The sequence below is a fragment of the Mustela erminea genome, chromosome 6, assembly GCF_009829155.1.
Source record: "Mustela erminea isolate mMusErm1 chromosome 6, mMusErm1.Pri, whole genome shotgun sequence".
NCBI classification, from domain to species: Eukaryota; Metazoa; Chordata; class Mammalia; order Carnivora; family Mustelidae; genus Mustela; species Mustela erminea.
In genome coordinates, this window is record NC_045619.1 from 23742946 (window position 1) to 23762295 (window position 19350).

Sequence of the window (19350 nt, forward strand, 5' to 3'; positions counted from 1 at the left end):
GCATTATTCTGTTTTTAAGATAATATTTCTTACAACAAAAATTCGGCTAAACAGAATAAGTACCTTTCATTAATTTTTAAAAAATTTATAGCTCAAGTTAAAATGGTCACTTCTTCCATGTGCACTATCTACTAATAATTTTACCTGAATACACAAGTGAATTTGAGTTTTAGGTTCTCGAAGAAAGCGGTAATAATCTATTTGCGGTGTTGTGGTGGGTGGAAACTCCACAAACTCTACCTAAGCAGCATTTACCTGCTTTGTCTTGAACAGCAACTGCTCCTTTCCCCCCGGCTGTTGTCATGGGCTGTGGTAAAGCCGTGCCAATAGGAGTGGTGGCTGCTTCCCTGACGATTCCAGAATTCTGAACTCCTCCACTGGTAGCACTCACATTAATGGCTCGTTTGTTCACAGCTGTGGGCTTATTTGAACAGCCTTTATTTAAACTTGACTGAAATGTAATGGAATATTTAAAAGCTCAGGTTTCTAGTGCTCCATACTATACATTAATATTTTATCAATTCCCTGTTAGGTTAAAAATATATATAATTTCCCTTACAAATCCTAAGCCTGCTGGTGGATCTGAGTTTTCTGCTGAAGGAAAAAGCCTTTTAAAGTATTTTTTAAAGAGAGAAATATGAGAATTAAGTACAAAAAAACAGTCTTAAAACCAAGTATCAAATGGCTTTGTACCAAAGTCATTTAAAATGCTTTCATATAAAAATGATTATAAAGTAAAACTACACTGCATTTAATAGACAAAATATGATTTCCATATTCTGAACTGGACTGGACTTATTTAGTAAAATCAAAAGCAATGAAAAGAAAGAAAATACCTTACCTTAGAAAGAGCAGTGGAGTACTGAAATGCTATACATCGCACAGATGTCTTGTGAGCACTGATGGTTTTAACTGGTGATTTCAACATCCTTAAATCATATTGATATATCTTCCCCCGGGAAGATCCAATAGCCAAAGTGGCTCCATCAGGCATGAAGTCTACTGCAGTTAGAGGGGTGTCGGCCACTAAAGTTTTCACTAGCCTTTGAAAAGGGTAACAAAGTATACCTAGATATGTGAGCCTATACAGGTATATAAGCATATGTGACATATAGACAGCTATGTGCCAAAACCAAAGTTACTGGCAAAGTTTGGCAAAGTTACTTGAAATATGCATCCCAAATATTTGTATAAAGCATAAATTCAGAACTAGACTTAAGACATTCTAATACAACAGCATCTAAAGGAACTGCTGAACACTCCATCCTCTTCCTTCTATTCACTTCCAATTGGTATGTTCCACATTGTCTAGAAGCAGCAACTATTTCTTTGAGTAATTACTACTTCCACAGTGAGTATGACAGACTTCCTGGGTGTTACTCCACAAACAAGGGCTCTAGCCTCAGGGTTAAGGAGGCCCTAACTATCCCCCTTCCATTTATTGACCTGCTCAGGTCTCAAGAGGACTATGACCTTTCGCAGGGGAGCAGCTGCTACTCTGCTCTTCCAGCTGTGCATTTCTTGAGAAAAAGCTAACAGAATCCCTGCAGCTTGATCCTCATGAAGCTTATACAGGGACACTGAACTGCTGATAACTGAGATATGGACATTGAACTGCTGAAGCTGGGCTCTTTGCCACAGCTATCCGGTCTGAGAGAGAAATGCTTACTGACTTAAGGTTCTTGGTAAAGTTCAAAAAGAAAGAATAAAAAGGAGAATTTTTAAAAGAAGAAAATGAAACAAGTAACAGTAAGCATTAACAAGGACTGACAGAAGGTCCTTCCCTAGTCAAAACATTACCATTTTCTTCCATGTAATCTTTAGATATTGTCAGGTGTCTTGAATATACCCATAGCACTCTTGTCCCATTTTTTTTTTTAATAGCTAATTAAGCATACCTATAAGAAGGCACAATGGACCCAGATACTTAGAAGATTGTGTACCCTTTAGCTCTAGATCAGTGGTTCTCAATTGGGGGCAATTTTGCTACTTTTTCTAATATTGGGAGTGCTACTGGCCTCTGTTGGATAGAGGCCAGGGATGCTGCTAAATATTCTCCAATGCCCAGGATAGCCTCCATAAGCAAGAATTATCCAGCCCAAAATATTAATAGTTTAAACCCTGCTCTTGAAAATAAATTAATTTTAAGGCAAATTAATCACATTGTTTTTAAATGCACATATCTAGTTGTATTTCTGAAAAAGAATACTGTGCCTTCATGCTAAAATAAAGATGTGCAATCATTAACACGCTATCCTCAACATTTGTCATCCAGATGTACTCTAAAGAATATCCACATCTCATGTATTTTTTCCTGCTTGGGAAGAAAAAGAGAAAATTCTATCCTTTTAGATAACAAGTACACAAACTTAAGATCTCCCAAACATTAATCAGAGGTCTATGCAAATCACAAATGTCTGCTAATGAGATAATAGTTATTTGTTACTAAATTAAGAAATGATCATGTCACACTTACTTCTTACTTGAAGTGTCGTAAAGAATGATTCTTTTATCCAAGCCTATAGTCACAAATAGCAATTCATTGACAGGAGAAAAACAAATGCCTGAAGCTGGAGCTTTATGCGTACTGTCAAAGTTATGGTATGGACTCTGACTATTCACATCCCAGAGAGTTACTATTCCATTATCCGAAACACTGCCCAGTAGTGATTTCTTAAACAAGGAGTACTTCAGGTGCCGAACAGACTGTAAAGATAAGAATAAATTTTATGCAATTGTAAGCATTCATAAGAACATTTTATATAATATAAATAATGGCAACAGTCAACCACACTAGTCACAGGGGATTTAGGACTTTCTGGTTTATAGAGTAACAGGTTTCAACTATGACAACCATAAAAATCACTTAATGGACTAAAAGATGATCCTAATACATACCAATATTCTAGTAATTAAACATTTGTCATTATTTTATTATCTTGGAATAGAGTTACCTCAACCTCCCCTTTTGTAAAGGAAAAATATAACAAGTTGAGATTGACTACAGGGTTAGGAACCCTACAATAATAAAAGGCCCAGTAGCTAATCACAGCCTAATCATGAATAAGAGAACACCGACAGAAAATAAGCAATATTTCAAATTTATTTTCTCTACATATTTAATATATTTGGATATATTTTTTGAATCTGAGCATTTGATGTACTGGCAATTTAGCATCTGAAGTATTATAAAAAATTAACTAAACCACAAAGAAAGAATTGACAACACTCTAGAGTAGGAATAGACTATATCCTTTCAAAAGCTTCAGTCTTGAGGGCAATACTGGCCTTTCTCTAAACACACATCCCTTGGGGTATAGTAGAAACATTCTCTCTTTCTAGTTTCTGCTGGATCAGAATAAACAAAGATCCAGTTTGAGTAAACAGATCTTGAATTACACCTAGATGAATTTTATCTACTTTTCCTAAAATGTTGCTTTCAAACATGTGTTGATATTATCACTTACTGAGCTGAGGATTAAGTATCTTACATTTACATTTAAGTATCTTACATTTAATTTTTCCCTGCACAGAAACAGCAATATAAGTATAGAAATTAATAGTAGAATCCCTAGCAGTGGGAAACTGGCTTTCAAAGAGTTAAGTTTACAGTTTCAAATAAAGCAGTGAATCAGGCTTCAGTAAGCAGACAGTAGCTATATATATAGGTTCCAGATAAATCTGACACAAAACAAAAGTCAAATCTGAAGGGGTTTTTTTGTTTTTCTCTGTCTAATCTATCATACTCCAAAAGCTTCTATATACCACTAGAAACCACACAGAAATCACACCTTCTATATCTTAAAAACTCATATACTACCTATTTCTAAGATTTTCAAAATAATATGTATCAGCCCTCAATAACAAAAATATTTATGAATAATACAAAATAAATTCTGTCTAAGGAAACAAAAGGAGTATTTGTTACCAGACACCTTAATGTTAAGATAATTACTATGGTCATGTATTATATATGGCTCTTCATTTTGATACAGTTAGAGTACAAAGAGAAAATATTGGCTTATATTTTGCATTTTTATTGAGAAAAAGTATATTAACTCCAACAGACAAATCTTTCCTCTGGTCTACACTCAAGGAAAAATAAACTACTGGGACCACTATATAAAAGACATAGAAGGCACCTGGGTGACTTAGCTCGTTAAGTGTTCAACTCTTAATTTCAGCTCAGATCATGATCTCAGGGTCATGAGGTCAAGTCCTATGTCAGGCTCCATGATGACTGTGAAGTCTGCCTGAGGTTCTCTCTCTCCCTCGGACCCTCCCTCCACCCGCAAGTGCACTCTCTTAAAAAAAAAAAAAAAAAGGACAGAGATCCTTAGTGAATTGCAATTGTTTATAGAGTCACATATCAACCTAGCAAAACGTTAATTTAAAAAAAATTCTGTAGCACATTAAGAGTTTATATACTTATGGTCCTTCATATAATCTAAATTTAGATTAAATACACAAGCAGAACCTTAAAAAAAAACCAAAAAACCTAACACCATAAAACATAGATCTCATAGATCCACTAAGTACACAGAATTCAATCTCTTAGCCACAGGATTCCTACTGGAAGGTGGTCATCCAGAATCTACTTGAATACAGCAAGGAATAAGGAGCTTACTACTTCATATAATGAGACTTTATAAATAATTAAAAATGCATTTCTTGATTAAGTCAAAACCTAAATTCTACATATTGCTTCATATTCTGTGTCCCTATATGACAACCTTTAAGAAAAGAAAAAAGGCTAACAATAACCATAAATCTTCCTCTCAGATAACCTGGGTTCAAGCAGGGTCTCAGCCAAACTCTGTAGGGTCTTGGGTAAATTACTTAAACTCTCCAAGTCTCAGTGTTCTCATCTACAAAACAAAAAATGCTCTTATTTCCCAGTCAAAGTTGTTCTAAGGATTAAACAGACTCTCTGCACAGAGCCATGTGAACAGCAGAAGTTGCCACTACCCTCACAGGCTTGTGGCTCATTCTTCATTGTTTATATATCCATTTGAACATCTTCTACATATATTTTTGTAAAAGACCCTTAATCAGCCAAATTAATTTCTTTAAATGTCTCCCCTCCATCCCTCGGATACTTTCTGACCTTTCTACAGCTATTAAATTATCAAGTCTTTAGAGTATCATTAAAAGAGTACTCAATGACCTGGGTAAATGAAGTATTAGTCTACTAAATTATATTTAAAATAAGTACTAATACATGTTAGTATTACCAGCCCCTACCTGGTTCCAGACTCAAACCATTTCTAAGAAAAAAAAAAAAATATATATATATATATATATTGCGAAGAACCTTATGAAAAAACAACCCTGTAAGCAGCAATGCCATTTTTTCGTACAATACTATTATGTAAGAGTGCATATGCTTGTGGAGATATATATGTTTCTAAGTATGAAAAGTGCATCCCTCACTACAGATCAAGGGTTGGCAAACTTTTTCTTGCAGGGCCAGGCAGTAAATATTTTATGGTGTTGTACTACGAACGCAGTATAAATGAGCATGGCTGTGTTCCAATAAAACTTTATTTACAAAAGTAATGGCCAGCAATTGGGTCATAGTTTGTTGGCCCCACAGTTTTCATAAATGTTTGCAAACAAAACAAAACAAAACATGGGGTATCTAGGTAGCTTAGTCCGTTAAGTGTCTGCCTTCCACTTAGGACATGATTCCAGAGTCCTGGGATTCAGGCCCACAGAGGGCTCCCTGTTTATCAGGGAGCCTGCTTCTTCCTCTCCTTTCCACTCTTGCTCTCTCTTGTTATCTCCATCACTGTCTCTTTCTCTCTCAAATAAATAAATAAAATCTTACACACACACACACACACACACACACACACAAGAAGAGGAAAAAAACATCCATAATCCTACCACCTACAAAAAAATTGGTTAACATAAGTTTTGTTGTAAATAAGTCTTAGTTTTACTGTTTAAATGTTTTTCTGTGTGAATGTATGTTTGTGTGTATTAAGTATAAACAGAAAACCTGGGATCATACTTTATTATTATAAAGTCCACAATGTCATTAATATTTTCTACTACATGATTTTAACAGCTGGATAATACATGGATATATATCAATTTATCTAAATAATCCAATGTTGTACCTTTAGGTTATTTCCAATTTCCAAGACTCTAACTGCTATCACTTTTAAAAACTGCTAATTTATGAAAGAATTTGTATTTCACTATTGTCCATGCTTTAAAGGTTCTTGGTTGAAAAATGCTAAGTGACCATCTGTCTTCCTTCTTTTGTGAATTGCACATTAATCTACTTTGCTTATTTTCTATTGGGCTATTAAGATTTTTTAAAATCCCAATTTGCAACTGATCTTACTATAATAAGGACATTAAAGCTCTCATAAGTATAAATATTTTCCCATTTTTCTTTCAATTTTGTTAATTTTTTAAAAATAGTGCCTTTTTTTCAGCTTTTAAGTTTTTATGCATGTAAGTTTATCAAATACGTCCCCCTAACTTATAACTTTGTTCTTATACTTAGAAAAGCCTTACCATCACAGAGATAAGAATATATATTCATATATTATTACAGCTTTATAATCTCTAATATATATTATAGCTTTATAATCTGCAATGTGTGTACTTAAATACATATATATGTAGATATACATATATACTAGACACTATACATACAAATATATGTATACAACAGATACTATACATATATATATATATATAAACACATACAAACATATAAAAATACACAGTATTCCTTCAACTCCATCCCCTCCCTCTTCTTAAGTCCCAGTGTCTTGTCTCAAGCACTAATCAACTATCACTGGAGGTACTGCCCACTTCATTCTCAGTGGCTTACTATCCATCCCTCACACTGCTGCGGCAATAACCTCTTCAAAACTAGAAATCTGAACATATTTGTTTTGCTTAAAACCCTTTCAACTCAAAGACTGAGAAGCGGCAGGCTTCTGAATCTCTCTGAATTCCCCCATGTATATGTGTGTGTGCACACACGCGTGCACGAACATGCAGAAAAGACTTAACAAGTAGGCCTGAACTGCCTATCCTTAGAAAGTCCTATATCTCAAGGCTGACCCTTGGCTGGTGTCTGGGATTTGGGAAGGTTTTCCACTACCCTAACTGATAAGAGCGACTCACTGACTGATAAAAGTGGCTCACTGTACCGAAACTATTAGCATGTAAGATATGGTTTATGACTGGACCATGGCTGAACAGCTGCTTTCCTTCTGGAAGTTAGAAATTTCAATATATGCTACATAGAGGGTGCCTAGGTAACTAGCCTCCATTAAAAACTCTGGGCAATGAACGTCTAATGAGCTTCCCTGGTGGATAGCACTACATACATGTCACAATTTGATGCTGGGGAAATTAAATACATACTCTCCACTGAAAGAAGTTGCTTTGAAGCTTACACCTTGTTTCCTCAGGACTTCACCCCATGCACCTCTTCTCTGTACTGATCCTACTTTGCACCCTTTCTTTGTAACAAATCATGGACATATGTATGATTATATGTTGAGTTCTGTGAGAACGCCTAATGAATCATTAAGCCTGTCCTTGGGGATCCCTGGTGCAGTGAGTTTAAATAACTGAGGGTGTGTGTATGTGTGTGTGTGTGTGTGTGTGTTTTACAGACAGACAGCAAAAGTAAAATCCCATGAACATTTACAACAAAACTAAACAATCAGGGATCCCCACAAGCCCCAAAATACATCCTAACAGGTCAAACAATTAGCAGCCACAAACCCTTCCTAGTATTAGTATCTATGCAAAAGGAGGCAGAAGGCAATAACGGGAAATATGAGACATCTCTGAGAATAGGAAAGCCCCAAATAGCCAATAGGTATTTAAAAAAAAAAAAAAGCATAGTGGCCAATTTGACAAGCTCAGCTGAAACCAGGAATATCTGCTGGACTGCTGGGACTATCCAAAGGTCTACAGAAAAGTATGACGAGCTAGAGAAGTTTATTTGCAATGAACTCCCTAAACTGATCAGCTGAGATGCCTTCCTCCTAGGTCAGGGCACCACACTAAGGAGACACTATTAGGAGTGTCATAATAGGAGTGGACGTAAACCTGAACAGGATGGAGTCAAAAGAGCTAAAGGAGACATACAAGTCAGTCAGTGCAATAAAGCTAGGCAATCTCAGAAAACACATCATCATTAAAACAAACAAAACTAACCAAAAACAGGAGGGAGCTTATAAAGCTAAAAAAGATACCCTAAACCCCATCTCTGTGTAGAAGTTCAGGGTGACTAACTCCACAGATAAAGCCCACATGAAGTTATTATGAGAACAAGAAGAAAGGCACTTTCAGGAGATGACCAGCAAGAAAATAAAATGATACAAGACATTAAAAAACAATGTAAATCAGAATTAGAAAACCTAGAAATGAGGTGTTAGAACTTAGCAAAGAATTAGAAATTTCAAAAGTCTCTTCAAAAATAAAGGCTAATTTAAAAGGAATATAAGAATGAATAAACACAACAGATAACACCTTAGAGATAGGAAAAAAGGAAGGAATTTTTGAAAATTAAAAATAAGGAAAAAGTTAAAATGATTGGAAAGTAATAAATCAGTGAAGATTAGACGATCTAATAAAGAAAAAAAAATACAGAAAATAACAAATACTAAAAGCAGTAATTCAAGAAAACTTCCCTGAAAGAAAAGATCTGAAACTACACAGTAAATGAGTACACCATGTCTCTATGAATAGAAGACAGAGTGACCAACATCAGAGTGACCAACATCAAGTAACAAAATTACTGGACTTTAAACAAATATCTATCTATCTATTGGTCTCCTTTGGACATCTAAGAAAAAAGAAACAAGTGACCTCTAAGGAAAAAAGTACTTAAATTATTAATAACGTTTGAGACCAAAAATGATAGCAGTAACACACTGAAGCTCAAGGGGAAAAAAATGTGAGCCTGCTACTGAATTACACCAAAAGAGAATTGATGTCAGAGAAAAAGTCAAAAAGCAGAAAATACATACTATTGAAACAATATTAATATAGGTGCTCATTGTTCATTGCTCATGCTCACGCTCATTGTGATTATAAAACTTTGGAAAGTACCTAAAATACAGGAATGTTTAAACTGTGGCATTTGGACAATGGGATATTATGGAGCCATTAAAAAATTATGTTCATGAGGGCGCCTGGGTGGCTCAGAAGATTGTGCATCTATGCGTCTAGTCACCAACAGGTAAAATACACATATCAAAATCATTTGTAGGGAAAAAAAAAAACACTCCAAAGATTTCAGTTACAAAGCTTGTAAAAGGGAAAGATAAGTATGCAGAATCATGAAAACCTGACTTTCTTCACTAAAAAATCTGAAACTGCATAGTTACACAGTGACCAAATGCTATTTCCTAGTCCCGGCACTCTGTGTTAAAAGTACAGGGGGAAATGAAATAATATAATACAATACACATAACACATACAAACATTTGTTCATGGGAAGGGGTAAAAATTAAAATACTCCAGTTCAATTTCCTCACTTTCTTTAATGCTTTCCTTTTTCTAAGTCAAATACATAAAACATGATTACTGAGGTCAAGTTACAACATGCAAATTAGCAGGGGTTTGGAAGGAATACATTTAAACCTAAAGATACTCAAACCAGTTTGGAAAAGTAAATCATAAAAGTTAATTTAATTATTTAATATGATTATTCATTAAAAGCTCACTGACGTTCGTTGATCCCCTACCAAATGTTAGGAACGATGCTAAACACACTCAGCATCTCATTTAGCCCTCAAAACAAACAAAATACAAAATTCTACTGAAAGTATATTCTCATTCTCACTCAACAGATAAAGAAAAGGAGGCCTGAGAGTTAAATAACTTGTCCAGGTTCACACAGCTAGCTCTCCAAATAAATGTGTACCTGCAATACAGAACTGTACTGAAGATTCTATGGAGATGCTGACTTGTGGTAGCAGGAGGCAGAAGACACACGAAAATATCAGGTGACCTAACATAAGAGATAAGCCTACAGCATTACTGTTTTCCTCAACTAGAAGATAATGTAAATTCAGTTTTGCTATGCAAATAATCAATGAAAATCCTTTGAAAACCAACAATACAATGACCTATGGATCACCTAGAATTTTAAAATATCTTTAAAGTGACAAGAGACTACCGCAAAGTCTCCAGAAGCTTTGGATTCTCAAATCTTTATACATTCAGCTGCTTCTGAGCTAGAAAGAGATCCCAAAGAAAACAGAGCTACCACTCTTAAAGAACAGAACTTCAAAAGTCAGTTAAAAGTCCTGTAATCTAAAAGTCCTTACTTGTAAAATGAAAAATGAGAAAATAAAAAATGAAAAAAAGTTTGTAACATACATCTCACAAGTGAGTAGCAAGCATTAAATGAGAAAATGTAATATAAAGCAGTAATCACAGTGCTTGAAATATAGGAAATGGTAGTAAGGATTCTACAAAGGTGATAACCTCTGCCCAGAATGCTCTCCAAACCCTCTCACTACCTACAGTCACCCCAGTGGCAACAGGATGCTCTTTGCAATGAATAATGCTGACATAAATATACACCTGTATGGAAAGGTGACTCCTACATCTCCCCCCATACACAAAAATTATTTTAAATGGATGATAATAGACATAAATGGGAAAGGTAAAACAATAAAGCTTCATCTAAAAGTAAAACAAAAAAAAAAAAAAAGAGAGAGAGAACAATAAAGCTTTATCTAAAAGAAAACAAAGGACACCATTTTTAAGACCTTGGGGCAAGCAACATTCTTTTAAGAGAACACAAAAAGCAGCATCTGTAAGTGAAAGTGATATACTAGACTAGCTTTCATTAAGTTTAAGAACTTCTGTTCATTTTTTAAAGAGGCATTAGAGTTAAAAGGCCAGCTCTAGACTAAAAGAAGATATGTGCAGCATGCATATCCAAAAGATTACTCCATCTGGAATATAAAACTATAAATCTATCAGAAAAAACCACATGTAACAAAACACAAGGAAGAACAAACGAACAGTCACTTCACAAAAGAAAGCAAATGAAAATACACCCAACACATCCAACATGCAGAAATGCGCATTAAAACCACAATGAGATACCAACACAACCATCAAAATTGTTATAACTAATGATATAAACAATAGTTGGTATTAGAAAAAATGTGGAGCAACTGAATCTCACCAACATTGCTGGCAGAAGTGTAAAATGTCACAAGCACTTTAGAAAGCTCCCAAAATTGAACCAGGAAGAAATCGACAACCTGAATAGACCGATATCTAGTAACAAGATTGAAGCAGTGATCAAAAACCTCCCAAAAAACAAGAGCCCAGGACCTGATGGATTCCCTGGGGAATTCTACCAAACTTTCAAAGAAGAAATAACACCTATTCTCCTGAAGCTGTTTCAAAAAATTGAAGCAGAAGGAAAACTTTCAGACTCTTTCTATGAAGCCAACATTACCCTGATCCCCAAACCAGGCAAAGACCCTACCAAAAAGGAGAATTCCAGATCAATATCACTGATGAATATGGATGCTAAGATTCTCAACAAGATCCTAGCAAACAGGATCCAACAGCACATTAAAAAGATTATCCACCATGACCAGGTGGGATTCATCCCTGGGCTACAAGGATGGTTCAACATTCGCAAATCAATCAATGCGAAAGAACAAATTAATATGAGAAGAGAGAAGAACCACATGGTCCTCTCAATTGATGCAGAAAAAGCATTTGACAAAATCCAGCATCCGTTCCTGATTAAAACGCTTCAAAGTATAGGGATAGAGGGAACATTCCTGAACTTCATCAAATCTATCTATGAAAGACCCACAGCAAATATCATCCTCAATGGGAAAAAGCTTGCAGCCTTCCCGTTGAGATCAGGAACAAGACAAGGATGCCCACTTTCACCACTCTTGTTCAACATAGTATTAGAAGTCCTAGCAACAGCAATCAGACAACAAAGAGAAATAAAAGGTATCCAAATTGGCAATGAAGAAGTCAAACTCTCTCTCTTCGTAGATGACATGATTCTTTATATGGAAAACCCAAAGACTCCACCCCAAACTACTTGAACTCATACAGCAATTCAGCAACATGGCAGGATACAAAGTCAATGTGCAGAAATCAGTGTCTTTCTTATACACTAACAATGAAAATACAGAAAGGGAAATTAGAGAATCAATTCCATTTACTATAGCACCAAGAACTGTAAACATACCTGGGAATAAACCTAACCAAGGAGGTAAAGGATCTGTACTTGAAGAACTACAGAACACTCATGAAGGAAATTGAAGAAGACACAAAAAGATGGAAGACCATTCCATGATCTTGGATCAGAAGAATAAACATTGTTAAAATGTCTATACTGCCTAGAGCAATCTATACTTTTAATGCCATTCCAATCAAATTACACCAGTATTCTTCAAAGAGCTGGAGCAAATAATCCAGAAATTTGTATGGAATCAGAAGAGACCCCAAATCGCTAACGAAATGCTGAAAAACAAAAATAAAACAGGGGGCATCACGTTACCTGATTTCAAGTTTTATTACAAAGCTGTGGTCACCAAGATAGCATGGTACTGGCATAAAAACAGACACATAGACCAGTGGAACAGAGTAGAGAGCCCAGATATGGACCCTCAACTCTATGGTCAATTAATCTTCGACAAAACAGGAAAAAATATACAGTGGAAAAAAGACAAAGTCTCTTCAATAAATGGTGCTGGGAAAACTGGACAGCTATATGGAGAAGAATGAAACTCGACCATTCTCTTACACCATACACAAAGATAAACTCAAAATGGATAAAAGACCTCAACGTGAGACAGGAGTCCATCAGAATCCTAGAGGAGAACATAGGCAGTAATCTCTTCTATATCAGCCACAGCAACTTCTTTCAAGATATGTCTCCAAAGGCAAAGGAAACAAAAGCAAAAATTAACTTTTGGGACTTCATCAAAATCAAAAGCTTCTGCACAGCAAAAGAAACAGTCTACAAAACAAAGAGGCAACCCACAGAATGGGAGAAGATATTTGCAAATGACAGTACAGACAAAAGGTTGATATCCAGGATCTATAATGAACTCCTCAAACTCAACACACACAAAACAGGCAATCATATCAAAAAATGGGCAGAAGATTTGAACAGACACTTCTCCAATCAAGACATACAAATGGCTATCAGACACATGAAAAAATGTTCATCATCACTAGCCCTCAGGGAGATTCAAATTAAAACCACATTGAGATATCACCGTACACCAGTTAGAATGGCCAAAATTAACAAGACAGGAAACAACATGTGTTGGAGGGGATGTGGAGAAAGGGGAACCCTCTTACACTCTTGGTGGGAATGCAGGTTGGTGCAGCCTCTTTGGAGAACAGTGTGGAGATTCCTCAAGAAATTAAAAATAGAACTTCCCTATGACCCTGCAATTGCACTCCTGGGTATTTACCCCAAAGATACAGATGTCGTGAAAAGAAGGGCCATCTGTACCCCAATGTTTATAGCAGCAATGGCCACGGTCGCCAAACTATAGAAAGAACCAAGATGCCCTTCAACGGATGAATGTGGTCCATATACACTATGGAGTATTATGCCTCCATCAGAAAGGATGAATACCCAACTTTTGTAGCAACATTGGCTCTATATAGAAACCTATGTGCCTTCCTTAGTTCTTCAGATTTCCTACATACAAAATATCCATCTCCCAAAGTTCTGTATTAGCCTATTAAGATCTCTGTTATCTCTGAATCCACTCACATATTTATTAAGTATCTTTTGCATATAAAGTACAAAGCTGGATAATGGTTGAGGACCAAGAAACAAGACATGGTTCCACCTATAAAGTGGGAATGTAAAGAGCTAAACCTAATATTAATTAGGATCAAGTAATTAGCAAAGAAGCCAATTTATACTGTAGTAAAACAAAATAGAAATTTTTTAAGTATTAGACCCAGATGAAATCCTCCCTCCTTCACTCTTCCCTATTGTACTCCCAAGTAGTTCTCTCTAACTGCTCTGAATCACTGTAACATTGTTTCATATCAGTCATCTATAATATCATTTTTATGTTTATCTAATACATAAGAAACTTGAAAAGACTTTTTTCTGTTTTTAATATCCATTAAAATTTCCTCAAACACTAAATATATACTACTCAAATCATGACTTCAAAAACTGCTTTTCAAAAGTGAAGAGCTCCCGTATTTTATCCAATAATAGTTAAGGCCAAAACGATTATAATAAAAAGTAAGAATTAAAAGACATTGCACCTCATTGGAAATCTCCATGGAGAATATCACAGAAAGCTAGCCAAGACTTAGATTTCTTAGATTTCAATTAACTGAATTCTTTTACAAATTTTACAGATGAATATTACCTAAGGAAAGAAAATTACTTGACTAATTTTCCTTCATAAAGTTTCCCTCACTACTCCTGTATTAACCCGAAAGTCCATAAATAAGCTTTGGGACTTTCGCTATCACATATTTACACAAAAATCAAAGCTCAATTAACCATGTGCCTAAATACACTCAACCATACATCCACCAAAAAGCATTTATGAACAGAAGTATCTGTCTTATAGCTGACATAATCACATATGATAACTGTGATGTTATAAAGATTAATATCTATATTTCAGATTTAACCTACCCAAAAGCTATTTATATTTTGTCAAATACAGTTATATTCTAGGAGCATATTCAATGGCATAACTGAACTCATGTAGGCAACATAATCTAGTATGAATTACCTTGTTATTTGAACATTTTTAAATAATACCATTAAAAAACAGCTAGCTCTAAATGTTTTAGGCAAGCTAAATGCAAATTTAAAATACTTAATTTTGAAAACTTAAAATCACTACCTTATGTAAGATAATTCAAAATCTACCTCATCAACTTTGATTTGAATAAATATAAACTGTACCTGGTTACTGCCATGGCCAAAAGGAGTACCAGATAAATTAGTGGTTACACTGTGCAAAATAATTTCACCACTGAGAGATCCAGAAGCAATGTAGCAATCATTCCAATTATATGTGACACAAGTTACTTCATCTTTATGATCCTAAAAGAAAGAAATGAAAGTAAGTACACTGCCACATAACCTTCGCACTGCACATTTTCATGTTTTTCTAAGTTACACTTTTTGTAAATATCATGTATTTGTAAATTTAATATCTACTTTAACATCTTCCTCAAATAACCTAAAAAAAATTACTCAAATGAGTAGGAAACTATTTGATCAACACCAAGTCTTCTCGGGGAACAGAGATTTAGTTTTCGTAACTGTTATAATGAGCAGGCACTTTGAAACAAAAGCCAAAAGGGAAAGGTAATTTTCTAGACCGCATTATGTCTACCTTCCACTGACAAGTAACATTTATTCCAAGTTGACTATTATGAGAATCCCTGGCCTTGAGAGAATCATGGTTCAGTGAAAAGACAGGACATTTAAATTAACCTGAAAATGGCAGAAGGAATGCTAGATGAGTAGTAGAGGCAAAGTGTCCTAGGAACGAGAAAGAGGCATGACTGTGACCTGAACTGACAGAAGCAGCTGTGGGGAAGACATAAAGCTCTAGTTCAACAGTAAAGAAAAAATAAATGATAAGCAGGGGAGGGGGAAAGAAACCAGACACACGAAATGGAAGAGAGCAAAAACAAAAGCTCCAAAGCCAGAATAAGCAAGGCATAGCTGAGACACAACAGCAGTTATTTTCATTTGCTGGGAACATTATGAATTCTTATTCAACCTTAGAAGAATCCTGGGAGGCAAGCTCACTTTTCTCATTTCATGGACAAGTTCACTACATGAACTACAAGTTCACTACAAGGTTAAGAAATCTGTGCAAGCTCACATAACTACTAAGTGGCAGATCCAAGATTCAAATCCAGGTCAAAGCCCAAAGCCTATTTTCCTCTCTATACAAGGCTGTCTCCAAATCCAAAGAGGAATCCACTTTGAGGAAACAAAACTGGTTTTAAACAAATGGGATTCACAAGCACTGTATTTTCCAACATCAAATTAGAGATATCTAGCAGAAGCATAGAAAAGTGACCAGGGTTAGAAGTATAGTTTTTAACAGTTTGTTGTTGTATCTTAATAATATAAATAAACTAACTTTTATATCTAATAATTAGATTAATTAATATCAAGAAAAGTAGCTATAATATTCTACTTAAAATCCAATGTTTTCAAATGGTCCTTTGAGCATGTCTACAGGCATCTTTAAACTTTATTATACTCTCTTAAAAAAAAAAAAAAATTGCTATCCTGAGGAAAAATGTCTGATGAGAAGGAAAAAAGCAGATTATTTAGTACAAAGGTCCCATTTGGAAAATTATGAACATGAGTTCCAATACAATTTCTATGACTTTATAATGAAGCGGGTATCTTCCTTATTTTAACTGTGGAAAACAAGTCATTCAGCAAATATTCAGTAAGCACCTACCAAGTGCCAGAAATTGTTTCCAGGGAGAGCACCACAGAGAAGAGACCCAAAGGTGAAGATTAGATTTCCCACTATCGCAATTACTCAGTCAAATACTTGGTAACTGAATGAATAAAGAAATGAAGTACTCTAAGAGTTGCAAACAATGAGAAGAGACACAACTATCTGAAGTAACTGGGAAAACTGAGGATAGAAAAATAAGTGGGATTATGCCACGCCATAGAGTTAGGGTAAGTGATGCTCCTAAAATAAATGAGAGTATGTGACAGAAGTGGCCACAGCCTTCAAATCTCTTCTCAATTCTGTAAAATAATCTCTTTCATAGTAGGTATATCCCTCTGAATAGCTTTAATTCAATTTTATAATTAAAAAAATTAAACAATGGATAATATCTGAGTTTGTAACTCATCTTTGTCATTACTAGCTGTTTGATACTGAACAAGCTCTTTAATATTTTTGAGCCGGTGTCTTCCACGGGTTCACAGAAATAGTACTACCTGCTTTGCAGAATTCTTGTGACACAAAGAATAAACGTACGTTAGGCACAGTGGCTGGCATATCAAATAACTCAATAAGAGTTAACGATTCTTATTATTGGCAACACTTCAATTTTCCATAAGGCTTTCCAAAGTTTAGCTAATATCTAAAATAATGAACTTCCAAAGGTAATATTTTATGCAATAATTACAGGATTATATTTCTGTTTAAAACAAAATCATTCTTCTACATATAATTTCCTCAGTAAGAATTAACCCAATGACATCTGACATTAACAAAATGATATTGTGTCTAGCATTTGCTTCAAAATAATCTGACGGTGAGCTTATATAGTAATCTTATTATAGAGTAGATAAGGGCACATATAAAATAATATTGGCCATGAGTTGATGATCAAAGTCAGATGTATGTGTATACTAATATGGCTAGAATTTTTCATATTAAAAGTTTTTTAAAGGCATATTAAAATGAAAATTAAGTTTAAAGGTGAATTTCCAAATATTTGAAGTACATTATAGTGAAAAGGAGAATTCCAAAAAAATCATCATAACCCAGAAGCTTTCATGTGATGAATATTTTTATTTTCTAAAACTACAGAGAGCTAATTATTTAAAGAAACACTAATTGTAAATAATAATTTTATAAAATAGTTCATTACCAAGATGAAAACACACACACACAAAATAACACAAATAGCCACAACCATATACATTAGAGAACTAAGAAGTCAAACCCCCAACTTTGATTAGTAGGTTGATTACAGCCATCCCAAAACCACCCTCATTTTTTCAAAGAGAATTAAAAAAAGATTTCTGATGACAACTCATACTTTAGAAAAAATTAAGGAAGTGGTTCACTGAAAAAAGAGTAGAACTAAGTGAAAAGAACAGAGGAAAAGTTTTAAACACCAACAGTATGCATTAGTGACATACATGGAGGTAAAAATATACCAAAAAATTTTTTTGACTTAAATATCATCTTTATTTTCCCTAACAAATCTCACTTCAATTCTGAAGCATCTTATTTTATTATAAAAGCTCAAAATTAAAAGATTGGCAAATACTCTAAACATCATAAGATATTCATTACTACAAGGATTTTTTTTTTTTTAAAGTAAGTTGCTTACCTTAAGAGATCGATGAACTCTTTTTGATTTTAAATCCCAAATGTTAACAGTGTGATTCAGGCCTCCACTTACCAAATACATAGATGTGGAATTTAAACTGACACATGTTTGCTTTTGCTATTAAAGAAAGAAAAAAAGTTACCTTTCTTTAACAGAGCCCCGAGCTGACTTTCAAGTCCCATCCAACACTTAGCGAGCACTCTGTAAACATTTGTGGAATTAAATGCTATAAACACTCTAAGACTCAGATTCACCTCCCATCATCTTCCACATGCATCCAACAGCTTGAAAGGAGTTCAAAAAGCTTCAAAAGGAACTCAACAAGAGTGGTGTTCTCCTCCACAGAACAGAGCTGACAGAGGAAGCTTAGGGAACACCAGCAAGTCTTGGCCTCCCATCATGGCTTACTTGCCCTTATATTGCCCCTTAGTAAAACCTACTCTTGCACTTTCACAGAGTATCTTGATTCTTGAATCTAGAATCAGCCCACAGCTCAGGAAACACTAAACATAAGAGACCTTATTTTTTTTTATTTTTATTTTTTAAAGATTTTATTTATTTGACAGAGGCAGAGATCACAAGCAGGCAGGGAGAGAGAAGCAGGCTCCCCGAGAAGCAGAGAGCCCGATATGGGGCTCGATCCCAGGACCCTGAGACCATGACCTGAGATGAAGGTAGAGGCTTGGGAAACTTCGTAAAGAGGACAAGATACTTGCCCAAAAATCTCACAACAGAGTCCCCCTACAAAGGAGCCCAAGACTCAAACATGAGATCCTCAGAACCTACCTCTACACTCTTCCTCACGTCTGAAAAGGGACCATCCACTCAGTTTCTCAAGGTAACAGTCCAGAATTACCCTTGATACTACTTCTCCTTACCTGCCATCTACTGTAAGTCTTTGAACTCCCACACTAACATAACATACTGCTGCTACCAACACACTAATCCGAACCCCACAGAACCACAAGAACAGCAGCCTCCTAACTGGTTGTCCCACTTCTGACCTGACTCCCCTACATTCTAGGTTTCACAAGCAGGATGACCTTTAAAAAATGCAAATCAGATCATGACTCTCCCATTTAAACAATGCCAATCAGCCCTAGAATAAATTCCAAACTCATTAACCTGGCTTTCAACCTACTTAATCTCTCACCATCCTCCTCCTCACCCACTAATTCTCCTGCCACTCTGGCCTTCTTCCATTCCTTAAACATTATCAGCCCTGTATTTGCCTCAACACTTCTATACCTCCCT

The 19350-nt window shown here is 35.2% G+C and overlaps 1 protein-coding gene across 5 annotated transcripts in view; it reads right to left on the bottom strand.

Moving 5' to 3' along the window:
• Nucleotides 1–19350, bottom strand: part of NEDD1 (NEDD1 gamma-tubulin ring complex targeting factor) — a 47180-nt gene that overhangs the window by 19416 nt on the left and 8414 nt on the right. For 4 of the 5 annotated variants that reach the window (XM_032346695.1, XM_032346699.1, XM_032346696.1 and 1 more), the window contains 5 exons: nucleotides 18097–18213; nucleotides 14945–15085; nucleotides 2477–2706; nucleotides 842–1043; nucleotides 256–451 (listed from right to left, as the gene is read on the bottom strand). In XM_032346695.1, coding sequence (XP_032202586.1) covers nucleotides 256–451; nucleotides 842–1043; nucleotides 2477–2706; nucleotides 14945–15085; nucleotides 18097–18213 — 886 coding nt within the window. The remainder of the gene's footprint in view (nucleotides 1–255; nucleotides 452–841; nucleotides 1044–2476; nucleotides 2707–14944; nucleotides 15086–18096; nucleotides 18214–19350) is intronic. The other variant, XM_032346697.1, reaches the window with a different exon arrangement.